Source organism: Teleopsis dalmanni, chromosome 1 (assembly GCF_002237135.1).
Source record: "Teleopsis dalmanni isolate 2A chromosome 1, ASM223713v2, whole genome shotgun sequence".
Lineage (NCBI taxonomy): Eukaryota > Metazoa > Arthropoda > Insecta > Diptera > Diopsidae > Teleopsis > Teleopsis dalmanni.
Window position 1 is genome coordinate 168,227,278 of NC_051846.1, and position 25,812 is coordinate 168,253,089.

At 28.2% G+C, this 25,812-nt stretch overlaps 1 protein-coding gene across 1 annotated transcript; it reads right to left on the bottom strand.

The window, feature by feature from the left end:
* Window positions 1-15,951: 15,951 nt before the first annotated feature.
* On the bottom strand, window positions 15,952-25,520 carry LOC119670039. Its single transcript, XM_038080140.1, has 7 exons — window positions 24,975-25,520; window positions 22,894-23,063; window positions 20,004-20,120; window positions 19,525-19,842; window positions 18,873-19,135; window positions 18,453-18,656; window positions 15,952-16,623 (listed from the first exon to the last, which is right to left on the bottom strand). Exons 1-7 carry the CDS (start codon window positions 25,088-25,090, stop codon window positions 16,237-16,239), a joined length of 1,575 nt encoding a protein of 524 aa, XP_037936068.1. The 5' UTR covers window positions 25,091-25,520; the 3' UTR covers window positions 15,952-16,236.
* Between the last annotated feature and the right edge of the window lie 292 nt (window positions 25,521-25,812).

Below are 25,812 nucleotides of genomic sequence, written 5' to 3' on the forward strand. Positions count from 1 at the left end.
TTATAAAGTTTTTTTTTAAAGTATTGAAGAGTAAAGAATAATTGGTAAGTAAAATACTTATTATTTATTAATAAATATTTATTATTTTAATTAATTTAGATAAAAAATGCCGCATGGGACGGAATTTTCAAGTGAAGAGTGCGGAAAGATTATTGGAATGAGTTTTTCTGGGATGAAAAGTGGCGAAATATCTGCTGCTGGTTATAGACACCTGAATACTATAATAAACTTTTTAAAAAATCTCGAAAAATATGGTGTTATAAGCGAGGTGGCCGCTTACCAACTATTAACAACCGAACAAAACGGCATATTCAGCTTCTTGCTACCAATGAGAAGATAAGTTGCAGACAAATAAGATATGAATTAGATTTGTCTATCACTAGGCAACGCGTGCAACAAATTATGAAAAAAGACTTAAAGCTAAAATATGAGTCGAAAGTTCCCAAACCGCGCCTTACACAAACGACATAAAAATGCTCGTTTAGCTTTTCATGACAAATATAAGTTTTGGGACGAGGAATTCGAAACAGTTGTTTTCAGTGATGAAAAAAGTTTAATCTAGATGGTCCAGATGGTCAACATAAATATTGGAGAGATATTTGTCATCCACGTCAGAATTGCAACAAACGCAACCATGGTAGTGGTTCACTAATGGTGTGGGCTGCCTTTAGCTCGAAGGGAAAGTCTAATATATGCTTCGTACCATCAAAAATGAATTCGGAAATATACATAAATCTGTTGGATAGCGAACTGATAAATTTTGCTGAAAATATTCATGGAGATAATTGGACTTTCCAACAGGATAATGCTCCAATACATGTTTCTTGTGCTACAAAGAAATTATTTGAAGAGAGAAGCATCCCATTGCTAGATTGACCGGCTATGAGTTCTGACATAAATCCAATAGAGGATCTTTGGGGTATTCTTAGTGCCAATATTTATGCTTATTCGAAGCAATACGATACTCTTAAAGAGCTGAAAAAGGACATACTGGACGAATGGGCCAAAATTGACCTCCTACTATTAAAAAAATTGGTAGATTCAATGCCACATAGGATACAGTTAATAAAAATAAATAATGGAAACACATTATCTTATTGAAAAACAAAAAAAATTGAATCACATAGAATAATTAATTGTTTTTAGCAAAAAATGTGAATTGCACATATAAATATTTTCTATGAAGATTTAAAATAAAGTTAATTTTTCACTTAAAAAAAATTAATTTGAATAAAATTTTTTTATTATTTTAATCAGACTACTAAACATAAAAACAAATAATAAACTAAATTCACCCTAACAAAATTTGTTGGAGTTTAAATTAGATTTTAAGTACTGCACATATAATTATTTTACTGGGGTATTTATTGCAATATTTGTTATTATGCATTCCTTTTAAAGAATAGTCAAAGATAGAGTTTTGTCCTTCGTTAAAAAGAATATTGGATAAATTAGGTATTCGTTACATTGGAGTCATTTGTAGTCAAATCAACAATCATTTGCGACTGTTGTAAAGTGATGGCACATCACAATTTCTGATTTGGATATTAGGCATAAGGCGGAAGTAATTAGATGCCATAAGTAAACCCAAAATTTTTATATAACTACGAGTTTCAGAGAAACCAATCATTATATCATTTATAGTATTTTATATTTTTATATTCTATAAAGGTTTTTCAAAAATTTCATGTATTTATATTTTAATACCAATTTAACTGTATTTAAATCAACCAATTTAAAATAATACCAATTCTTTTATTATGAATAATGAACTACACTAAAATAGTTATCGCTTTTGACCCATTTACTTAACTTCACAAAGGACAACAAAAAACAAAAAAATATTTTATATTGGAATATTTTAATTTACTTCTACTCCATTCGTCAATCAAATTTTTTTCAAACTTTTAAAATTTTATAATTTGGAAAATAGCACGTTTATTTTAACCTAAATTGTGAGGAAAAACCTTCTCTAATATTCGTTCGATATCCTGGGGTGATTAAAATTTATTTCAAAAAGCTTTTGTGTAGTCATAAATAACGTGTACTAATAAACGCGTGTGTATGTTAGTGCAAATTGCATATCCTTAAAAAAAACGAAACTGGAGCTAACTTTTCAATATCATTGCTCATAAACCAACGAAACCGCAAAAATGGTTATGAGAGTTTACCACAGAATTCAGCAAGAGTAGCTTTGGGCAGGATTTAAACAGAAACTGCGCCATAGCCTTAAATATCACCGAAAGTAATGAGTGTATATTTTTTCTCTATACGCGTATTAAGTTGTTGTTGTGGTTTGGTTTCAATATTTCAACGCGATATGAATTCATATACTCCAGTGACTGGCCTTTGTGCTGGACCATAAAATTCAAAATTTCAATTTGGCAGTCATCACTCTAATAACCACGTTCGCGGTCAAAAAATTGGGAAGCGACTTTTGCAAAGCAGAGATTTCATCGCGTGGACGTAATTGCTTGCGGTCTCTTTCAGACATATTTTTGGATTATATTTTGGTTTTAGTTTTTGAGCGAAAGAAAATTATTCTACCATAAGTAATTATACTTAGAAAATTTTAATAATGCAAACAATATTCTAAATTAATGAAATGAATTAGAGAATGTTGCTATTTTTATAAGAATATGCTATTTTTTTATTATAAGTACATATTTTAATTAAATAATTTAATGCAGTTAAAAATTTTTTCTCTTCATTCCATTGTGTTCTCAGAAAAACATTGTGCCTTGTGGTTACAGTTTTACCTAACGAATAGATTCTGTATCGCATCTCCAAATACGTTGTACCTACCGAAGCAGGTGGATTCGCAGTATAAGTTTGGGTACCATTTAGAGACTGTAATTCCATCGGGTTTAGACTCATGTTTTATTTCCAGAAAATAGTTAAAGAATTGAGCAAAGCCCTGATGATAGGTTATAAGCACAATGTAAGCTTTACACGTAGTGACAGGTCACTTTTAAATAAGCCGCTCTTAACCTGAAGAACGGACGCCTTTTGCATCTGCTCATTATGAGTAACGACGGTACGGTGCGCTTAACTTCATTACTTTTCATTTGACCTTACCGGCAAAGGGGCCCTACCAGTATCATGCTACCGCCGGCATCACTCGAAGATACTACGTAATTACTGAGCCTCCTTGTCAAGGAGGCAGTCGTCAAGGTTGACTAATAGGGTCAGAGTCTTCTTTTTCCAATTTCAAATCATTTTTCCTGTTTATTGCGGAGTTAACGGCTGTCTTTGAATGTTTTGGTATCTTCTAAAAATTTTCTGAAACAGTTAATGCAATGTTTTCAGAGTGTATATTTGAAAAACCGCAGCAATTTATCAATAAAATCAATTTCGCTTTAATTTGTAGTATTCTCATCTCTAGATGAAATCCTGTTCATTAAAGCAGCAATTTCTTCATCACTAAGTTTAAACAATTTGTACGATATCTTTAAATTTTCCAGTACAACTCTGATAGCTTAGTTATATTTAAAAAATATTTCAAATTTGTTGATTATATATATTGTGAACACGGTTGCCACTTATGGTACTTTAGTACCAAAATTGGTACTTTTTTTTTTATTTTTTTCGTTTGGTACTCATGTTCAAAAAATGGTACATTTTTGACGACCCAACTTTATTGTGGATATTTCGAATTAATTTTTTTTATAAATGCAACTTTGCACTATTTTATATTTTGTTCATTTATAACACTATGAAAAACACAGAACGAGAAAACAAAAAGGTCCAAAAAAATTTTGGACCTTTTTTACAGAAATGGTACCTTTTTAAACAAATTTTGGTACAGAAAAAAATTTTCAAGTGGCAACCGTGGGTATATACAAATTTTAGCACATAATTACGGAATCATAAAAATATTCTTGTATCTTCTTTTTTGTTTTTTTTTAATTAAATCCTTTTTTTTGGATTCTTTTTTTTAAATAAAAATAATGTTTCTGCAGAAATAATTATTTTACTCCAAATGCAGTGATTTTTCAACTCACATAGGAGCAAAATGCAGAAGCAAGGTAATAATTATAATAAAATATAATACTTTACCTAACTCCTGATATCAAACAAATATTGAAACTATATAACCAAATAAATATTTAATATCCGTTTATAAGAAGCCCGCATTAAGACTATGCTGGGCACTAGAGTGCTAACTATGAAATGTAAAATATTGCCTTATATATGAAAACGTCACGCTATTGAAATTTTTAGTGCTCTCATAAAGCACTAAGAACGCAATTAGTTAATAGTTTCTGCATAAACAATAGGTACTCTAATTCTCATATATACTAACAGATCCCAATTAATACCTATTTGTATATTTTTTTATTTACATTTATTTTTTACTTTATTCCTTTTTTGTGTCTTATAATTTTATTCATTTTCGCTACACATTAAGAATCTATCCTTTTAAAATATTTAGAAAAAGTGCAATATTATTAACAAGTTTAATTTCCCTTTCTCTCAAGGCAATTGCGCCTGTTGCTCAACACTTCCGTTCGTCGTATTCGTATTTTGCATAAACTTTCTACACTGACATTCTCAACATCCTTCGCTTTTAATTAAAAAGTTATCAAAGTTAACTGTTTTCAGTTATTTTCGTTATTGCTTTTATATCTGCAGGCAAAGATGACAAAGAGATTATCTTTATGGTCTTGAGAATTCAATTTAATGTAAACTATTAATAGTTGTTAGGCAATGTGCTGCAATTCAATAAAGCTGCCGTTATAAAGGCTTCCAGGACACTTTGCTTCAGGAAAAAATTATATCTCAAAATTTACAATACGCTTTCGCTAAAAGTTGAAATTGTTAGCGGATGTTAAAATTATTCTTTACGATTGACATATTTCCTGTCGATCTTTCCGCGTCATTGGTAAAATAGTGAAATTGATAAATATGTAAATTGAATAAAAATTAAAATTATTGAAATAAATAATATTAAGCTATACTTTGTTGTATTAGCATAAGCCAAAAAAATGTTATTCGTGTTTTTGTTAAATATAATTTTAAAAAAATATAATAGCACTTTAATACGAAAAAAACTTTACTTTTACTTTAGGTTTTTTATATATAACTAATTTTTTTTAACATTGATTTTATTCATTTTTTAAATTACTAAATTTGGGTGCCATTCCCATTTTCCGATTCAACATGCCAACTCTTTTTTCTATGTTTTTATTTTTTTCTGCATATCTTATTGTCCAAACAAAAACTTGGCGCAAACACATATATCAATACTTAACATCCAATACTTTTACGTTATATCAAAAGTAAAGTTAGAAAAAATTGTTCCATTATTACAAATTTTGATTAATTAATTAATAATTTTTATTTTAATTTTTATGTCAATTTTTTTTACATCAAGAATATTTTTTACACGAAAAACACAAATAATATCTTAGCTGACATTCGAAAGCTGGGCTCATAGTATTAATGAGTTTAATTTTTATTTAATTTTTTTTAATTTAAAAACTACTCTTATCTTTGTTAAGCTTGTTTTTTAATATAGTTGTTGACATAACTATTTAATCATTTTTTTAATTTAAACTGAATAAAAAGCACAGCTCTATATATATTAAATAAATTTCTCCTTTATTATGTTCAGAAGAATTTATTTACAACCAACTATCAGACAACTATTGGATTTAATACAAGTCATAAAAGTCTGCTATAAATCAATAAATATTTTTGGCATATTCTTGATCACTTGCTTCAGGTGCGCTGACTCTTAGTTCAAATTTGGCAGGACACAAGTTCGATTCCTGATATTTGCAGTCTCAAAAAATTATTTACGAATAATTAAGTACTAGAATTATTTCCAAGACCACTGATAATGTGTATTTGGCAATACTCGAAACAGCTGTATGGATAGCCAAAAATTAAATTAATTAAAATAATATAAAAAGAATTTTTGTTGTTATAGTTAATTATTTTTCGGAAAAATCTCTTTATTCTTGGTTTATTTTATTTAGTTTCTTTAATATTTTCTAAACAATACTATAGTATTAAAGTATAATAAATTTACTGTTGTTGTGTACATTCGCATATTGACGAGGTCGTTTGCGATTGTTGGATCCCGATAAGTAATCAAATAGTCGACTCCAGTTTTACATAACCGTTTTTATTGCTCTAACTTTAACGAAACGCAATACACACAATTTTTTCTAATAATAATTATATATCAAAACTTACTTCCCAACTAACTGATATTCACAAGACTATATACACACATAAATTTATTGCGAAACTCAAACATAGAAACTGAAGGATTGAATTACCGATTTCTGAATAACATCGTCTAATTAAAACCGCAATATACTATTAAACGTGACAACTTTTAATTTGTTTTACTAAATAAGAACAATTTATATTCATATTTTATATTTGAAACTAATACAATTATTAAAGTTGTGACATTTATTTTAAATAGATTTAAATTAGATTTAATTTATTACAAGGAAAAACCACAGCCAATATCAAAGTAGCAGACACAAGTGTCTTCTTAATATAATTTACATATAATTACTATGCCGTAACCTAATTCAGGCATGCAAATTATTTACAATATCATAACTCAACCTTATACCCAATCCTTATATAAAATCTAATTAAGTAAAATTCGAAAATACTACTGTCAGCTTGTAGCTTGTATCTTTTGATTCTGTCAGACCCAAGAGAAGCTGCCTGCTTAAAATTCAATAACTTTAATTAAGCTTTAATTAAACACTTTTGCAGCAGTCAAAAAACTCAAGCAAACAAATGTTGTTAAAAAGTTGTTAACAAATGTTAATTAAAAATATCAAACAACACATTCAGGCACTTTTGTGGGTGCACAATTGCACACAATCTCCACACATATCGCATACATGAGTAACTTCTGGACGCTCACATAGATACACACATAGATATACACTCTCACATAATTACACTTATTGTTAACATTTGTTTGTTTGTGTACTAAAATAAGCATTATACTATAGTACTAAACTACAAGTTATCTTTCGTTCTCGTGTTCGTTTTGTTTAAGGATAAATCTTTTTGTTTTCACTTTCCTTTTGAGGCACAAAATTAATAATAACCACAAAGCAGAAAAGCAGCTTTAAACTGAACAAAAATATTTTAAAATGAATTTTCAAATACAGACTATATATACTCACACTCGTACTAATACTCATACTCTTCCTCTTACTCGTACTCGTAGTCGCAGTCGTACTTAAATGAACGTGAACCCAAATGATTTTGCCATTTTCACAGTAAACTGACTGGAAAAACTTTTGTAATTCGGTAAACATTTTATGGTAGTAATTCATACAACAGAAAAATGTATTTAATAATTATTTTCAGTTCACATATACATTCCTGCTTAGTCCTGTTGAGTCCTGGTTACTCATATGCAAACCAAATATGCTGAAAAGGTTTTAATGAACAGAAGGCAAAATTGGTAGGCCCATAATAGAAAATTTCGACCGTTACACATTTATATGTTACAAATTATTTTAAGTTTTATTTTAGTCTCATTTTTTATTTATTTCTTTATTTGTTTTTTTTTGTTTTGTTAAAGTAAACTTTAAATAAATGTTGTAAATAGTTTAGTTTTCATGACATTTTCCTTTTAGTTGTATATAGATATATATATATATATATGTAAAACATTTGGGTTTGTCTACTCACAAACGTTTTTTCGTCCTTACGTTCTTTCATAGTTCTGGAAAAGAGTGTTTGTACAGTTGGCAATATAATTTACTGACTTTTATTTGAACACTAGCATTTCATTTTATACCCAATTTATATTTTCTGGAACAAAAAGTCAGTTAACATGACATGAAATTCCTTTTTAACTTATTTAGCTAACGTTTGCAACTAACAATAAGTAAACAGCAATTTTATTTATTTTACGTCGAAGGCACAATTTGCTTATGTCGAAATTTTTATCGTTTGTCAAAAACTGAAATTAAATCTAAGTAAATATATTTGTTTACTCATTTGCATATAAATTTTAATTATTATATATAACATTTTATGTATGCAACTCTAATACTACGAACTAATACTAATTTTCTTTTCTAATTTGCTATAAAATAAACTATTCAGTTTGAAGTTTATTTGGAATTCATAATAAATGTAGTAAAAATAGAATGAATTTAATAATTTTTTAATTTATTTATAACAAATAAATCAAATATTCATTTGATCAAATATTCATTTGATTTATTTATAAAATAAAATATTTTATTTTATTTTTTTTTATCTCTATATATGATTAAACTAGAATTGCTTTTATCTTCTAAAGTTTCACTTTAATTAGAAAACAGTAGTTTAATAATTTCTTTATTTTTTAACATATTTATTAATTATTTTTAACATAATAAAACAAAGAATATACCAAACTGAATACTTTCAGTTTGAAGTTTATTTGTAATTCATAACAAATAAATTTTTAAAAATCATGTTATATTAAACCTTTTCTTTTGCAAGCATATCACAAAAGAACAACATAAAATAAACACTTCTTTTGATGGCAACTCTGAAAGAACTTTAAATTTTATTAGGCTTATATATGCAAAACACGTAATAAATTTTAAAGATAAAGTTTCGAAAATGAATAATAATTCTTTGTCATTTTGAATAAATTTTGTATTTTCAAGCTTTTTCAATGTTAGTATTTGTCAAAAATTTTTTGACTAGATCTTTTGTATGCACTTTCAAAAATCTTTCCAAATAGATGAATTTTTAGTCTTGGCAACCATGCGATTTGAACTCTTTATTAATTAAGCACATTTATGTTTATAAGAAGGTTAAAGGTGGCTTAGAGCTTATAACAAATAAAAATATTATATTATCGCCAATGCTCATCATTAAATTGACCAATAAAGAAGAAGGGGATGTTCAGTTCAAATTGAAAATGACTTCATACAATATCTAGTAATATATCAGTTATCGGTTAATATTCCTAATGGTTGCAGTAGTTTTTCTAACCAAACCAAATCGATTGCAAATAAATAGCTATTAAAATTTAATAATTATAATAAATATAGCTAGGTAGGTTGGAGTGGCAGCCTTGTATTCAAGAAAACTACTTGTATTTGTATGTTCATATAGTAAATATAATTTTTAAAACAATTGTTTATAATTTTACTAAAAACTGTTCAATACGTGCGTGTACAATTCTAACATGGGAATATTAATTGAGTTAACTTATCAAATGCCTATCCACTTATAACGGAATTAGGCAACATCTCTTCGAAGAATACAATGGCAGTCTTAACTGCTACGCTACGCGTCTATGGAACTAAAGTAGGTGTGTCACAATAATCCGGTAAAGATGCAATGACATGGTGACAAGTTCCCAATTCTTTTAAAATCTATCTACCTATCGAACAATGTTTATATTATTTTATTATTATTAACAATGTTTATATTATTTTATTATTATTTATTATATAAACTTCCTCCATTCGTCTCTGTTTCTGGCAGTAAAACGTAGCTGGTTAAAAGATTTGTTTGTTTCTGTTGCCACTAATCTTCGCCAGGTGGTTTTGGGACGACCTCGTCTTCTTACTCCTTGCGGGTTCCATTCCATGACTGCGTGGTCAATTGCATCTGTCGGTTTTCTAAGTGTGTGGCCGAGCCAACCATATTTGCGTCTCTGAATTTCTTTCTCTATTGGCTTTTGTTTGGAGTAGCTCTTCGTTGGAGACTCTTGCAGGCCACCATATGTTCAGAATATGCCGCAGACTTCTATTGACAAAGTATTGTAACTTCTGAGTCTAGGCCCTCGTTAGCGACCATGTTTAGCACCCATATAAAATGTTTATATACAATTAATAATAAATATTTCTTTTTACATAAAAAATGTTTATGTAACTAAGCTTTAAAACTTTGAAAGCCAGTTACTCTTTCTGCAAATTAATTTTTTTTTTAAGTGTATTAGAAGTTAAACTTTTTTCAAATTATTCTATTTATAAAGAGAAAACTTATTATAATGTAAGCTCTCTTCCAGCAAATATTTAATATATGCGCTATGTGATATAATTACAACACAGATTATTGTTTTTTTTAGTATCCGAACCATTGAAAGCAAAAGTCGGATAAAACTAATTGAATATACAGATCTTGCAGTTTATTAGAAGTATTTTATGTGAGTCCAAGTAACCGTATTCAACGAATAGTTCAAGTATTCAAATAATACGATAAGCACCAGTTGGAAGTAAGTTGTGAATGGCAGTTTTTTCTATTAAAAAATAAATAAATTTTTTTTATTTACTTACCTGATAACTGCAATGGTAATAAAATTTTCAAAAATTGTTTTAAATGTCAGTAAAATTTTTAGTATTCTGTCTATGAAATATGTTTGTTAGATGATGTTGTATGTGAATTTATGGTTTAACTTTGGATTAAATATTAAACAAACTTATATTAAAATTGTAATAATAAAAAATGAATAAATAAATAAAAATAACTGAATTTGAAGTTTATATATACAATATTCTATTTTTATGTTTAAACAGGAATTAAAACAAATTTTGATGCTAAATGCAATCTAACTAAAATTCTTGAAAAATATAGCACATGAAATAATTTAAATATACCAATATATAATATTTTGTCTGACTTTACGCTTGAACGTTTCGAATAATTTTGCTATAAAAATGTATCTAATTTACACGTGCAATTCACTTTGAAATAAATTGAAATTAATGACCTAGCACTGATTTACGTTTAATTACTTTAGTTGACCTACAGTAATTTATCCAATAAATTTTGAATATATATTCAAATTAAGTGCAAAATAAATTCTCTCCACTTATATCAAAAATCTATTAATAAACAGAGAAAAACAGTGAAAATTCATAAATTCGCACCATTCGCAACAGTAATAAATATCGACCTTTTTTAACAAAATATAATTAAAGCAAAAATTTTCAAACGGAAATAAAATAATATATATATACATATAATATCAGAAATATACATACGTTTCAAATCAAAATTTTGCTGCCTTTGTTGAGGTATTGAAATTATAAAAATTTTTGTGGCCAAACATCAATACCGAGTGGTGAAGCATAAAACCATTTTCGAATTGTCATATGAAAAGTTTTGGAAGGCAGTTGTGACACAATTTCCCTTAAGGTCTAATGAAAAAAATGTACAAAAATTCACAAGGAGAAGTTATACAAAGGGAAATACATTTTAACCAGTATCCTGCTGTTTTTATGACCGTAAATTTCAACTGAAATTGAAACACACAATAAAGTTACTGCCAATATCCCAGGGGAATTGGTTAGGAATCTTATTTTTGCAGTTTTCAGTCAAAAATTTGTTTCAAACAAATTTTGAAGGTAACTGTTAAGCTCACCCGCTGCTTTGACTCTACCACGCAATGGCCACGCCATAGAAACTAAAGGTTTTATTGTGACTCATTATTTACATTTGGCATATCACAGCAGTTTAACCTAATAAGGCATAAGGGGGCAATCTCGGTTTTTGGCTTCTCAGTTAGTAGGGCATAAAAATGTCCAAACAAATTGACTTCTATAAATATAAATGGGCAGTTAAAATAATAATTGAAAACTATGTTCAATAAAACATTTTGTCATTTAAAAAATTTTTATAAAATTTGAAAAAATTTAAAAAAAAAAAATTAAAATATTAATTTAAAGTAAAATTTTTACAACACAAATAAATAAACTTTATATACTCGTCATGAACAATGTTTTTTGAAACTATAACTAAAACAATAATTAAATTGTTGTAAAATTTCGTTTAATTTTAGAAATTTTAAGAATTTCTCTTCAAACTCTAAACAAGTTCAAGTATTTAACAACACTCATACGCACCGTTGCACGCGTTTGTTGATTGTGGTGAATTATGTTTGCAATTTAAATTTTAAGTCGAAATCAATAGCTAGCAATCAGTAACAGAAATTGCCATCATTATTTCCACTTCAACTCAATTAAATGCCGACATAGCAACGACAACCACAACCACTTATAAATTAATGATCCTTTCTATAACAATGTACAGTGTCATTGACTTCAGTGTCTTTAGCGATGGCCATAAATCAAAGGCAATTCTAAAATACCAACACTAAGAGCAACACCAATAGCTCCAGTCCACAGAAAAAAAATACAGGCGAAAGAATTCTATACACCTTCAAGGAAAACAAAGCACAAATTAAATGTGTAACGTTAAGTTTTGTTTACATTGTATCCTGGGAAGTTGCTCAATTGCAGTTATTCGTTCATAATTAATTATCGTTACCACCGCAGAGGCAAGCTTATTTCATTCTGTGTTTACTTTATTTAAGTGATTTCATGTTATTATAATTCTAAGGGTTTATTAATAAACAAAAATATCCACTTTAAATACAAACCAAAATTTTCAGGCCAACAGGACATTCAACACACCACGCAACAATGGAGTGGAATCGAGAACTTATTAAGCAGCTACCGACGCGTCAGATAAAGAACATAGAAATTAATGAAAAATAAATTTTTGTTTTATTTTACGAGTATTTGTTGTGTTTCGAGATAAATTTGGAAATAATTAATTGAACATTATTTCAAGTACTTGGAAAGTATTTAAGTTTTGGTTTGATTTGCATTCTCATTAAGGATAAATAACACTTGTGTAAAGAACGCAATTATCATTTATGTTAGCAAACACACTTTGGAAATGTTGAGATAATCGTTTATTCAGAAAACTTTAATTAAGGTAGGAAATATATGTAATGTATATAATACATATAATTAAAAATATATTAATATCACTGATAAATATATACAGAAAAATAAAGAAATGTTTATTTGTTAATAAAGTACTGGCATAATTTTGTCCATGAAAGCGTTATAAGAAATCTAATTTGACTTTATCCCTACATGAATATGTTTTAGCTTTCTATACTAAAAATATAGTATCAATATACAATTTTTAAGTACAAATTTCTTAAAGTTAAGTAAAAAATTTGAAAATTACAGTTTGTGACATACACAAGGTTGTGTACTTGAAGTTTAAATCCTTCCTAAAATATTTCGCATTATTCTGCACTTATTATATTAGATTTTTATAATTAAACTTTTCAAATGAAAACCATAGACTTTCATATATATACTTGTTGTACTAAAGTATACAATTTTTAAGTACAAAATTCTTATCGCTACATTCAGCAAAATATAATCTAATGACAAATTAGTTGACCTGATCACTTTATTAGAGAAATTATATCTCATGTCGTAAAGAAGATATGAAAACCAATATGTGATATGGTTGAACCAACATGAATCGTCGAGTAAGAACATTTTATCCTGAGATTTAGTTAAAGTCTGGTTAAATCAAGCAAATTATTTTTCTGAATGTAGGCATAAAAATTCGAAAACTACAATATGTGGCACACACATACATCGTTCCTAAAATATTTTGAATCATTTTGCACTTAAAATATGAAATAAGATTATTTCATATGAAGTTTACATTAGTTTTTAGAAATCCCTCTAAAAAAATTAAACAAGTATATTATACATCTTTTAGGCATGTTAAATAACTGTTAAATGCTCCCGACTACAATCACATCACTTAAGTTTATATTCAAAAAAAATAAAGAGGTTTCGAACAGTAGTGAATTATAACAACAGAATTTTTATTTATTTTTAATTTATTTGAGTTTTCGAGTGATCATACAGCTGCTTCCAGTATTGTCAAATACCCATTATTGGTGGTCTTTTTGGATTTATTTCTTATATTCAATTATTCATGAATGATTTTTTGAGACTGCAAGTAGAAAGGGTTGAACTTGTATCCTGCCCAATTTGAAGCTCAAAGTCAGTGTTCATTAGCCCAAAGCCATACTTAACTTGTATGTTCCAGATGCAGCTTATGCACTAGCGATCTAAAAAAACTGTAATTAGCATAACATAATAAGCATTTTAATTAGTATAAATGGCATAACATATGTTATTTCACTGATTACTGATTCACTGATTCTGTTCACAACAAAAAGTGATCCAGAACAGAAGCTACCTAGATAATAAAAAGGTTTGTAAATCAACTGAAACTTCCAGTATTAAATTTGTTATTAACGGCCTACATTATAAAAGCTATTTACTTAATAATAATGCTTACGAATATATCTCCTAGTTAATTTCATGAATATAATCAAATATATCATATAAATGCATATGGCAAACTAATCTTCGTTTTGTATTTTTCTGTTACTTATTTATTTATTCTGCGGATCCACCTTCATTTTCATACATTTAGTGTGGTTAATGCTCACCTAACTTGATAACTTCATTTAAAATATGGTACTAGCCTACGTTCAAAACTATTTCAGGAAGAATAGTACTGGAGTGGTTTGACCTTTTCTCTAACTAGCATCTCAAATACCTTTTTTACAGAAACATCGTCATATATTATTAAGACCTAACTCAGTCAACGAATTACTAGACAATAGTAATTTAATATATAGACTGATATCGTTAGTTTTAATTATTCTCATAGCAGGACTAGGGCAGCAAAAGCGTTTAACAATGATAATTCGTTGTTTAATCTTTGTACTTATACCGTTCATTATAATACAACAAAAAACATAAATAAGTAATCAGTCATACAAAAAGTTTGATATGAATTATATAGTCAGAACATTATTTTAAAAAATATTTACCAAATTGTTTTTAAGAAATAACTTTAATCAATATAAAAGAAGGTTATAATTAGAAATTATCAAATCCAAGAATTATTTTAACAAGAAAGGGTTTTCTTGTCAAAGGGCATTAACTTCTTCAATAATGTAATTAATATAATAATCATAGGTATATTTTCTGATATGTTTACTAAATGTAGAGGACAACAAATGTAAAGGATATAATTTTACATTAAAAAAACATATGTTCTGCAAATTTCTTTAGCAACAAAAACAATTCATATTCTTTTTTTTAATATCTCTGAAGTACTTTTATGTTAAGACTGTTAAGTATAAAAATACTATGATATATTATATAAATGAATTAGAAAAGGTTCGGAAGGTTATAATGCATACAATTACTTAACATAACTGTTCGTAAGTATAGAATTAATAATTAAATATACATTTTCAACCTATTTTTGTACCATTTTATTCATAGATATAAGTTGCAGATGCGATTTGTAGCATTTAAGTTAAGCTCGCATTTAATATTTGAATAATTGTCATACTTTGAAATACATAATCTATAAAGCTTGGAATCTCTGAAACATTTGAGCACTTCAAACATGCTTAAAATAATTCAAAAAGCATTAATATTTATGACAAATGAATCATATTTTACTTTTAGGTCACAAGAAGGCAAAGATTTCAGTGCTACAATTTTAAACACAACTTAATAGCCTCTCTGCTTGCTCTATTGCGCACAAGAAAAAGGAGAAATTGTTCGAAAAGTAAAGGAACAAGTTTATGGCTTTTTATTAGCAGTTGCAGTCCAAAGTCAGTGAAAAAGGGTCATTTAAACTTATATTGTGTTATGATAATGTCAGGCATTAAATGAGGTTAACGCTAGCACTGACTGCTGTCATAATGCACACAAACTAGCTTAAAATTTCAAATTAAAATTTAATTATTTAAAAACTGACTATATAAATATATTTTAAGGTCACTTATATATATAATTAAAAATATTGTAATAGAATTAAAATATTTCAAGTGTGCTTTATAATATAAAAAATAAAAAGTGAAACACAATCGAAATATGAAAAATTTATTTTAATAAAATTACTCATACGTTACGTGGCACCAGCGATGTAATATGTTTATATTTTAATTAAATAACTGCATCAAAATATTTTTGTACATAATTAGCATATAAATTTATTTTTAGATTGTATTTTTTATTTATAAAGAATTATAACAATTATTTTCACATTATATTTTAATAATTAACAATGTAATCATCTTATTATCAAAGTTTTTGTAATAAAATAATTATATTAAAATTATAATTAAATTTAATTTAATCTACTTGTAATATCACTATATGGCACTTTGGCTTGTTTTTATTTATTTAACTTTTAGTTCGTTTTTAGGTTACACTATGACTGCTTAAAATTATTTGAATTGTTTTTCTTTTTTGCTTTTAATAGTATACTTAGAACCACTTATATGTGCTTGTTAATTACAAAATATTTTATTACATATTATCTATATTTATTTAATAATCTAGAAAGCTTACTATACTATTGCAAAAACTTAACAACTCATTTTATTACTAATGATGTTGTGGTTTCACGATATCGACGACTGCCGTTCGCTGCATTCATATTTGTGTGCGTATATTGACTTGCATTTGTGTGTATGCTGCGTTGCGGTCTATATTTATATCCTGTTATTAGTTCCCTTACTGTCTTCCGGTATTTGTCCGAAAGCACACAATATAAAAAAAAATTTGCTGCAGCATTGATGGCAGCCAGGAAATTGAAAACGTTGCCAATTATCTTCTGCAAATTCGCATCGATTTGCATATGCTCCAAAACAATTAGGTAAATAGCCCAAGGCAATTGGCATATGATGAAAAGCAATACCACAGCTATCAAAGTAACTGTTACTCGATTTTCCTGAGACACTGAAGAAATGTTTGATTTACGCTGTAAATTAAAAATAAAATTATTTCATTATATGTTTCATATAAATTATTATTATAAAAAATATATATAATATATATTATATTTTGTTATATATATATGTTATTATAGAGTACAAGATATTGTTCTCTATTATATAACATATGACTATAATGATGTAAAAGTGAAGTAATTTGCAATGTTAATTTTTTCTTGCCGAGAGTGACGCTTCTTTATGACGAAAAGAAACTATTTAAAAGTTAGACGGATTCGAATAACAAAGAAAAGACAGCAACAAAAATTTTATTTCAATTATTGAAATTTGGCTGACCATACAACGCTATTCGGAGTATTGCCAAGTACTCATCAAGAATGGTCTTAGGAAATATTCGAATTTCTTGATTAGTTTATAGTCCGTTTATAATTTCTTTGGACTACAAGTAAGATAGTTTGTTTTTTTTTTAACAGGAAATGCACGACGGTTTTTAATAGTAACTAAATATTGAACAGAATTATATATTGAACATTCTAGTAAACTACCTTTTGCCATCTTTCTGGCAGTAACATGACTACATTCTCATAAAATGTTGACTCTGTCCTAGATACTGAACTGATTCGGTTGATTTTTGACCTTTGTTTGAAACAAAGTTTTTAACGTTTAAAAAATTTTATAGATACCAGTATAAATAATCTGGTATTTTCTGACCAGCTTTCAAGAATATAGTGGATGTAGTGCATCTCATCGAAGTTGTGAAAGTCTTTACCCAGTTAATAGACTTATTTGTGGTCTTTTATTGTTTTCATGAAGCAGCACATCTTTTTCGTCTCCAATGAAAATGACAATAACAAAAATAATATAATACATCCAAGTATAAATAATAATCAGAAAGAACCAAATTTCAGGAATATAGTGAGTGTAGTAATGTTTCTCATCATAGTTGTATCTTATATAGAGCCTTTTCCGAGTTAATGCATCTGAGCACTTTTACTCTTTGATAGCTGAGGGATTTCTCCAGAGTCTCACCCTTCTCACTGACCAATTTATGTGCTCCTCAAAAGCTTCGTGATTATTCGATGACTGATCTATGATCAGTCACTATTCGATGACGGATAGTGATTATTCTGAGTTTAGATAGTGCTAAGTAGGACAGCCTGTCGGTTTTCACAAATAACTTCGGTGCTCTCTCCCTTATGTATTTTTCGACCGTCTATTCTATTCTAAGGTCTCTTAGCATGTCATTCGTGCGAATGTACCATGGCACTTTAAGAAGACTTCGGAGAGTTTGACTTTGAGCAACTTACGTTTAACCAGTTACTAAACTTGTTTGTGGTGTTGCATTATATTCGTCAAGCACTACACAGTTTTTATTCCCAATAGGACAAGCTCATTGCACACATCACCCCAACGACACAAGTTTAAGCAATCAAACTCGATCAATTTAATATTTTAGCGATCACACGAATTGTTATCCGAAGGTGTGCATCAATTAATTTTTTTACTGTGTCTTTATTAGCTTCAACTGATTCATAATCAGTTAAGGTAGAGCACCCTGAACATCAAAATTATTGGATATTTTTGCAACTCATATTTGAAAGGATTAACCAAAAACTATTATGTGAATCGAATTGTCGACTTGATATTTTAACAAGTGAATCAGTCACTTGTTAAAATATCAATGATATTGAGACCTTAGTGTGAAGCTGGCCGTATAACAATAGAATCAAGTTATTTGTTACAAAAAATAAAATTTCTTGCTGAATAACCCATATAATTTTAAATAATGTTATCAGTAAAAGACAAAAATAATTTAGAAAACAAATTTTTTTTACACATTTTTTATTTTCCCGCTCACCTTGGGTCTTCGCATGCTGCTGGCATTTGTCATTTCACCACGTAAATTCTTGGAACGTCTGACCAACATAATTAAAAAGCAATTGAATGTTACCAGCACACATAAAGGAATGAGTACAAATACAAATAGAGTAAATGGATACCAAATCCGTGTATATAAACCATTATCAAGCAAACTAGATGAACTACGCTTGAAGTAAGTCACCTGTAATAATAATGAAATATTAGAAAAAAAAATTTTTATGAAATAAAATTTATTGAGATATACTGAAATTGCAAAAGGAAATAACGTGAATGGAAAATCGGGAAATCAGAAAATGTCAACACAATTTTCGAGTTGCTTATTTGATCACGTAACTTTATTACAGCAGTCACGCAAACGACCGCAACCACAAACACAGTCACACACGTACACACTTACATTTCGGCAATAATCCGCAATGTCAAATTTGACACTGTCATTTCCCTCCAAAATCACATCCTTGTATAAATACCCATTCTCCGTCGTATCTTTCATTTGCATATGCAACATGTCGGATATGTATTCCCTTCCAAGAAAATCTGCATCCAAAAGATCGTCACGGTTGTTGACTTGAAGAAGTGCGGCTGTTGTTGTGGCTGTCATTGTTGTTGCTTTCACTCCTGCCGTCGTTGCCATAGTAGTTGGAATATGTGTTGCTGATTCTATGTTAACATTTCAAATAACGAAAAAAAAGTTATAGATAAAAAATATGTGAAGGAAAAAACTTTATATAAAATAAACCTAAAACATTGCATTTTGTAGCTAAAAAAAATTTCCAATTTCAGTATTCGTAAATTTAATATTTCTTCTATATTTTGTTTTGTTTTATTCTGCTTTTTCCTATTTCTCATTTGATTGTTTGTGTATTTCTGTTTGCTCAACGACACTTTGAAGTACAAATCCCTTACCCATATCTTAACAAAAAAAAGTTCAATTACTAAATGGACTTCAGTAACGTTTTGCCACCATTTTTACTTCCATAACTGCTACTACAATTTTTACTAAGCTTTCTTTTTGACTATCTTTACAATTGTATATTTTTTTAACCAACCTCTTCGTTGTATCACCACATGCTGACTTGGCATATCAATTGAGGCGTTGCGTTTAATTTTCACTGTTTCTATTTTAGATCCAACTTCTGTTGGTGTTGCTATTGCTGCAACTGCTCCAATATCTGCCTCTGTTACTGATTCTATTACTGGTTCATTGCCTGTAAACGGCCACATCGCATCGAAGTCTAATGTCTTTTTTGCATTCATCAACGTTAAATTACAGGGTCCCCCTTGGCTATCAATCAGCTTTGTATCGCTGCGATACTCATGCTCGAAGGCTGTGGAAATTGTTGATAGTATGCAAAAAAGCGCCACGCCTGTTTGTGAAGATAGAAGTCGAAAGTTAGAAGTACAAAAAAAACTAAAATTATTCTGTTGCACAAGTACACAGCATCATGTAAATATGCAACAACGTGTCAAAGTCCTAGTTTTTCACACTTCATGTCAACTTTAACAGCAAAAAATTCCCAGTACTCACCTGTGATGACTTTCTTTGCCAACGATTCGGTGCAGAATGTTTGTCGCTTGAGCGGATAGCGAATTGCAATAAATCTTTCTATTGTAAAACAAACAGCAATGTATATTGAAATGTATGCTGGCGAAAGATAAGAAACGAAAAACAAACAGTTAAAAGGAATTTAAAATAACAGAAAGATAAATATTTAAAAAAAAATACTTTATCAACCCATAAAATGTAATTAATTAAATAATTATTACTAAGTAATTGTTGATATGTAGTAACCATTTATAATGTTTATAAGAAAATCTATATATCAAAGAGCACCACGATATCAAAAAGTAGGTATAACTTTTTTAAAATAAAAAAAGAGTGTAGCATTAAGAAAAAAAAATATATGATATATTTTTATATTTTAATACTATTATTATCATTAGTACAGTGCACTATATTGCGATCTGAAGGATCTATTGTGCCCCTTAGTCGGATTAGAGTGTTTCTCCAAGTCCGATTTCTTTAATGAAAGACAGCATAGGTCCTATCTCTTCTAGTCTTAAATACTTATGTTACATGAAATACCCTCCTAGATGTTTCTTTTATTCTGCATCAAAGCCAAGCACTCCCCTAACACATGATATACGGTTTCTCTCTCTTCTCTACAGTATCTACAGTCTTAATTGTAGATTATTCAATCTACGGTAACCAGTTAGTAATCCTGTAATAATTCTTAGGTTATTCTTTGTTTGTTCTATGCAATCCTTGAAGCATTTTAGTTTGTAACTCCCTAAAAGCGTTTTAGATTGTGATGCTCTTGGTACGTTTTAGTACTAATATTAACTATAAATTTCAATGAATGCAATTTAGAAAAACAATGTAGAAGCAAGTCAAAATAAAAAAGAAACAGTAGATTAAATTCCTGTGTTTGAGAAAAAAAAAATGTGTTGATGTGAGGAATAAAAAAATAATAATATGAATATTGTAAAATTAGAAATGTAAATTCTTTTGGATGTTTACATAACTTAAACTGCTAATGAATCTCATAATTATTTTAGTGAATTACAGAAAAATTTTGACAAAAAATATTTTATGGCACAATGCAATCCTTATTATGCCACTGCCTTATAATATATGTCAAATCACAAAGAATATTATGGTATATGCCAAATCACCAATTGTAAGAATAAATGTAATCGGACTTAAATAAGTACATGTATTTAAGTATAGCCTAATATGTATATGATACATGCTCAACTCTCTGAAAACGCTACATATTGACTTTATTTCTAAAGACATTAGAACTCTTGGCAGGAAAACCTAAAAAGCATTAGCCAGAAATAGCAAAGAATAAAACAAGATTAAAGAGAAAATTAAAGCCCAGCTGGTAGCATTTAATGTTAAAAACATTGCGTATGAAAAAAGAAAAAGAAAATAGAAAAAATAAATTAAAATGAATATTTATTAATATATGACAATAGTTTATAAATTAAGAATACTAATATGAAAATGTGCAAAGCATAGGTTTAACTTTAAATGACGAACCCAAGAAGTAACCAATTTATTACATTAGACCTATAAGAATAAAATGATTTTCAGAAGAAACATTATAATATTATAACAAAAAAAAATTCTCTTCTTTAAATCTTTTTTTTTAATTATAAATGCCTTAATTCTTTTGTAAACATTTATAGTTTTTCTGCTTTATGTAGTATGATTAATCACACAAAAGTAAAAATTTATTTATTTATTCAAATAAAGGGTATTTCATTTTTATGTTCCCGCTTGTTTTAATAAACAATACTTAATTACCATAAACTGTAGAAACAAAATACTTGGACATACATCTAGATAGTAAACTAACCTGGAAACCACACATATTCAAAAAGCGTAAGACTTTGGGTCTCAAATTGCGAAACTTATATTGGTTCCTCAGGCGAAATTCCAAATTGTCACTCCACAATAAGCTGCTTATATACAAAACTTTACTAAAACCTATATGGAGTTATGGAGCCTAATTATGGTATACTGCATTTGACTCAAACCTAGTAATTATCCAGCGTGTTTAATCTAAAACACTACGAATAATCACAAATGCACCTTGGTATATAAGGAATAAATAAGTGCATAAACAACTACGTGTTCCGACAATACAGAAACAAATAACTCATATTATAAAGAACTACGCTCATCACATATATGTACACCCAAACCCATTGGTTACACATCTGATGTCCCTCTCTAACACTTTTACAAGACTGAGAAAAAAAACATCGAGAGACTTCTAAGATATGTATATGTAGGTCACATATTATTATTTTAAGTATATTCTGATATATCACTGGGCATAGTCCATACGTGCCTTTCTTTTTTCAGATCTTAAATATATTCTTAATATAGATCTTAATTATATATTTCAGATATTAATAAATATTACTTAATGTTATTCACACCTGACAGATTGTAATAAAAAAAATTGATAAAAAAAAATTTCGGAAGTATAAGGATACAGAAGAATTTTGTGATTAAAAAATTTTTAGATAATATTTGCTTTTTATATTGCTTAAAAAATTACAAATAAATTTTATATATTTATGTAAAACGTCTTTATTTACAAAAGAATATTAGCTTATAATTTATTTTATTACTAGATATTCTTATATTTCAAACAGTGTTTTTTTAGATTGATTTTTTTTTTACATTCTATATCTTGACTGATATTACGTTTCATATTTTGTTATATTATCTTTAAAATGAAAACACCTTGTATACACTCCTATAAGTTAGAATCATTCCAAATCTTTTCAAATTTTAATTCAAGCTATTTCATTTCTCATAATTAGTAACAAAAAACAATTCTAGCATTTAACCTTACTTTTCAAAATTTTTAGATAGACATAAATCAGTCTTAACTTACCGCAAGCATCACATAGCCAAACCACAGTTCCGTAATACATCCAGTATGATTCATAATATTGTACATTTTCGTAGTGCTGAAGGGACAATAGCAGAGCCATTGTCAAATAAATTATGTCAGTAATAGCCAAAGCAGTCAGGTAAATGTTTGTTGTGCAACGCATACGTCTCCTGAAATCCATAAAAATTAGGATTAATTAAACTAGTGGCAGAATATAAATTACAAGAAAACTTTACTAGAAAAGAATCAAGTGTTTCACTTTAATATTTCAGTTCTTTACTTTAAAGTTACAAACAAGTTTCAAAAAGAATAATAATTAACATTTTTAACAAATAATTTCAGAATCAAAATAATAATCATAAATAAAATTAAAGATTAAGATTAAATTATTGGAGGAATAATAAATTATTATTAATACTATAATACATACATCTCACAATATAAACTAAAAAATTACTTTAGATTCCCTATAAAATTTTTTGTTGTATATTAAACGATTATATGATTGGATCTTATTATATATTTAATGTGCTTTTTTTTATTTTTTATATTATTATATTTTGATATCAACCTTTGATTTCAAATAGCTCCACGGGAAATAGTCTGTCGATATCAAATCGGACAAATGGGAACACCTATTAGAATCACAATGTTTAGATATCAAACGACTGGCATTTGAGACTTTTCCATGGATCAAATATTTTTTTTTTTTGTTTACGATTCCTTTCAACATGATATGCACTAATCATATCTAACAACAATTTCTGTGCTATCATTAGTCGTTTAAATGTTCCTTGTAAATGTTAGGTTAGTTAAAGTGAAGTGAAGTGGAGAGAGAAGCACAAATACTCCTTAATTAGCTAAGAATTCCTTGCTACAATTCCTTGCTATAGTGGGTGGAAGAATGGTCAGTTTAGAACCAGCCGGAAACATTGATAAATGCGAGTGTCTGGCCAACGGTAATACCAAAAATAACGCCTACTGTATTAGAGAAGGAGGCACCCAAAAGCTTAATCCTGGTTTTAATCATAGTTAAACATGTACTACAGAAGATACTACAGGATAGGCCGAGTTTGTCCTGACGCTATCCTACAGGCAGGTGCCCTGTTAAAACAAATATTAACCTATATACTTTATATTTGCATTTATGTACTAAGTAAGAGGTTCTATAGTTGGAGTTAATTATCCACTTAGTTCTTGATCTGGTTGCTGAGGAACTACAAGCTTATTCCCTATTTCTCTGTCGCAAAAAGTGATTATAAATCAGCTTTCGGTTGCTGCTATCAGCAGCACAGACTGAAACAAGATTTTCAATAGAAGAGACGCCCAGTCTAGCTAGCTCATCTGCCTTGTCAAAATTATAGTAAATATTTAGAAAATTTTAAGCAAAATATATTTTTTAACTTATTTAATAGAATATTTATTTCAAACCTTAGTTATTTAAAACTATTATATATCCTAATTATTGGTCCAATAATATTATGCTTTACGTAGACATGACAAACATATAATTAGTTTATATAATTAGTTTTTATATTTGTTGGGTTTTTAAAATAAAATAAAAAATTACACTTTTCAAACTGCGTTAAATTTTTAGTTGCGGCCCTATGTATACTAAGATACTAAGAACCCTATGGATACTAAGAAGAAATATTTAGTTATATTTCGGTCTACTTTGTGAAACATCTTCAGTGTATAATTTATTTTATATATTTAAGTACAAAACATAAATGGACTTCCTTAAGAATTCTCTTGATAATAATTTTATTATAAAACTAAATCCTGATTTAATAATATAGTACACATAAGTAAACTTTGCTTAACAGTTTAAAGCAAACAATTTGTAAATGTGATTACGTACTTAAGATATTTGTATTTTAGTTGCACTTTTACTATAGACAATCATCTTTAGTCTTAACTATTTTGCATGTTGCAATTACTACACTACTACAATGACATAGCAATAACAAGAATTACAGAATATGCTACGATAAAAACCAAATAACATAAAATAAATATAAATATATGAGTAGAGCAGCTTCAGCAGCAGCAGCAGCAACAACAACAATTACAGCGCTTACCTTGTTAAAACATAAATGCTAACAGAATTTCCCAGCAGTCCAATAACAAAAACGCAAGGCACCAATATTCGTTGCACCACATGACGCACTTTCGCTACATCCGCCGAAGAGAACATTTCCGCTTCCTTTGTTTTTGTTTTTTTTTTTTGCTTCGTTTCGTTTCTGTTTGCTTAATTTGAAAAGTTTATGTAGCGCTGTTGCTGCAACACAATATTAACACATTTCGTTGCATACAGGCAGGCGTCACTTTGTGCGGCTGTGTGTTAGGTTAACACGTACACGCAATTATTTGAAGTCAGGAACAGAAACAACAACACCAACAGCAACAGCAACATAAGCAGCAAGTAGTCAGCAGTCAGCAGTGAGCAGCCTTGGTATTGAAGTGTAAGCATGTGTGTACACTCATCAGTCGGCTAATGTGTGCATGTTTATTTTGCAATAGTACGAAAGATATGCACGTATATGTATAAATTTCCTTTAAATGTATGTGTTGAAAACTTTTATTATTTTTATTAAAGAAAATTTTCAACACAATTTTCAATTACATTCAACACTTTTTCTTAATGTTGCAATAATTTTTTACATGCAGCGTTATTTTGCGTTATTTTTTCTGGTTTTCTTTTTTTATATTTTAATTTTTAAAATTCTTGTTTTACATTATTTTTATACGTGTTCTCAACATATAATGTTTAAATATATATTGCATTTTTGTATTCTTTTATATTTTATTTCTTTTAATATAATTTTTTCTTTTTTCTTTTTTTTATATTTTTATGTGTCTATTTTATGAGTTTGATATTTTATTGCTTTGGCACATGTTGCCGATACATGTTGTTAT

Bases quoted from the DNA above. Each gene is read 5' to 3' on its own strand.
- LOC119670039 (XM_038080140.1), bottom strand. From the start codon at position 25,090: ATGTTCTCTTCGGCGGATGTAGCGAAAGTGCGTCATGTGGTGCAACGA. The intron at 23,064-24,974 runs GTAAGCGCTGTA...TATGGATTTCAG, and splicing joins AGCATTTATGTTTTAACAAG to GAGACGTATGCGTTGCACAA. The intron at 18,657-18,872 runs GTAAGTGTGTAC...TTATTATTACAG, and splicing joins TTGCGGATTATTGCCGAAAT to GTGACTTACTTCAAGCGTAG.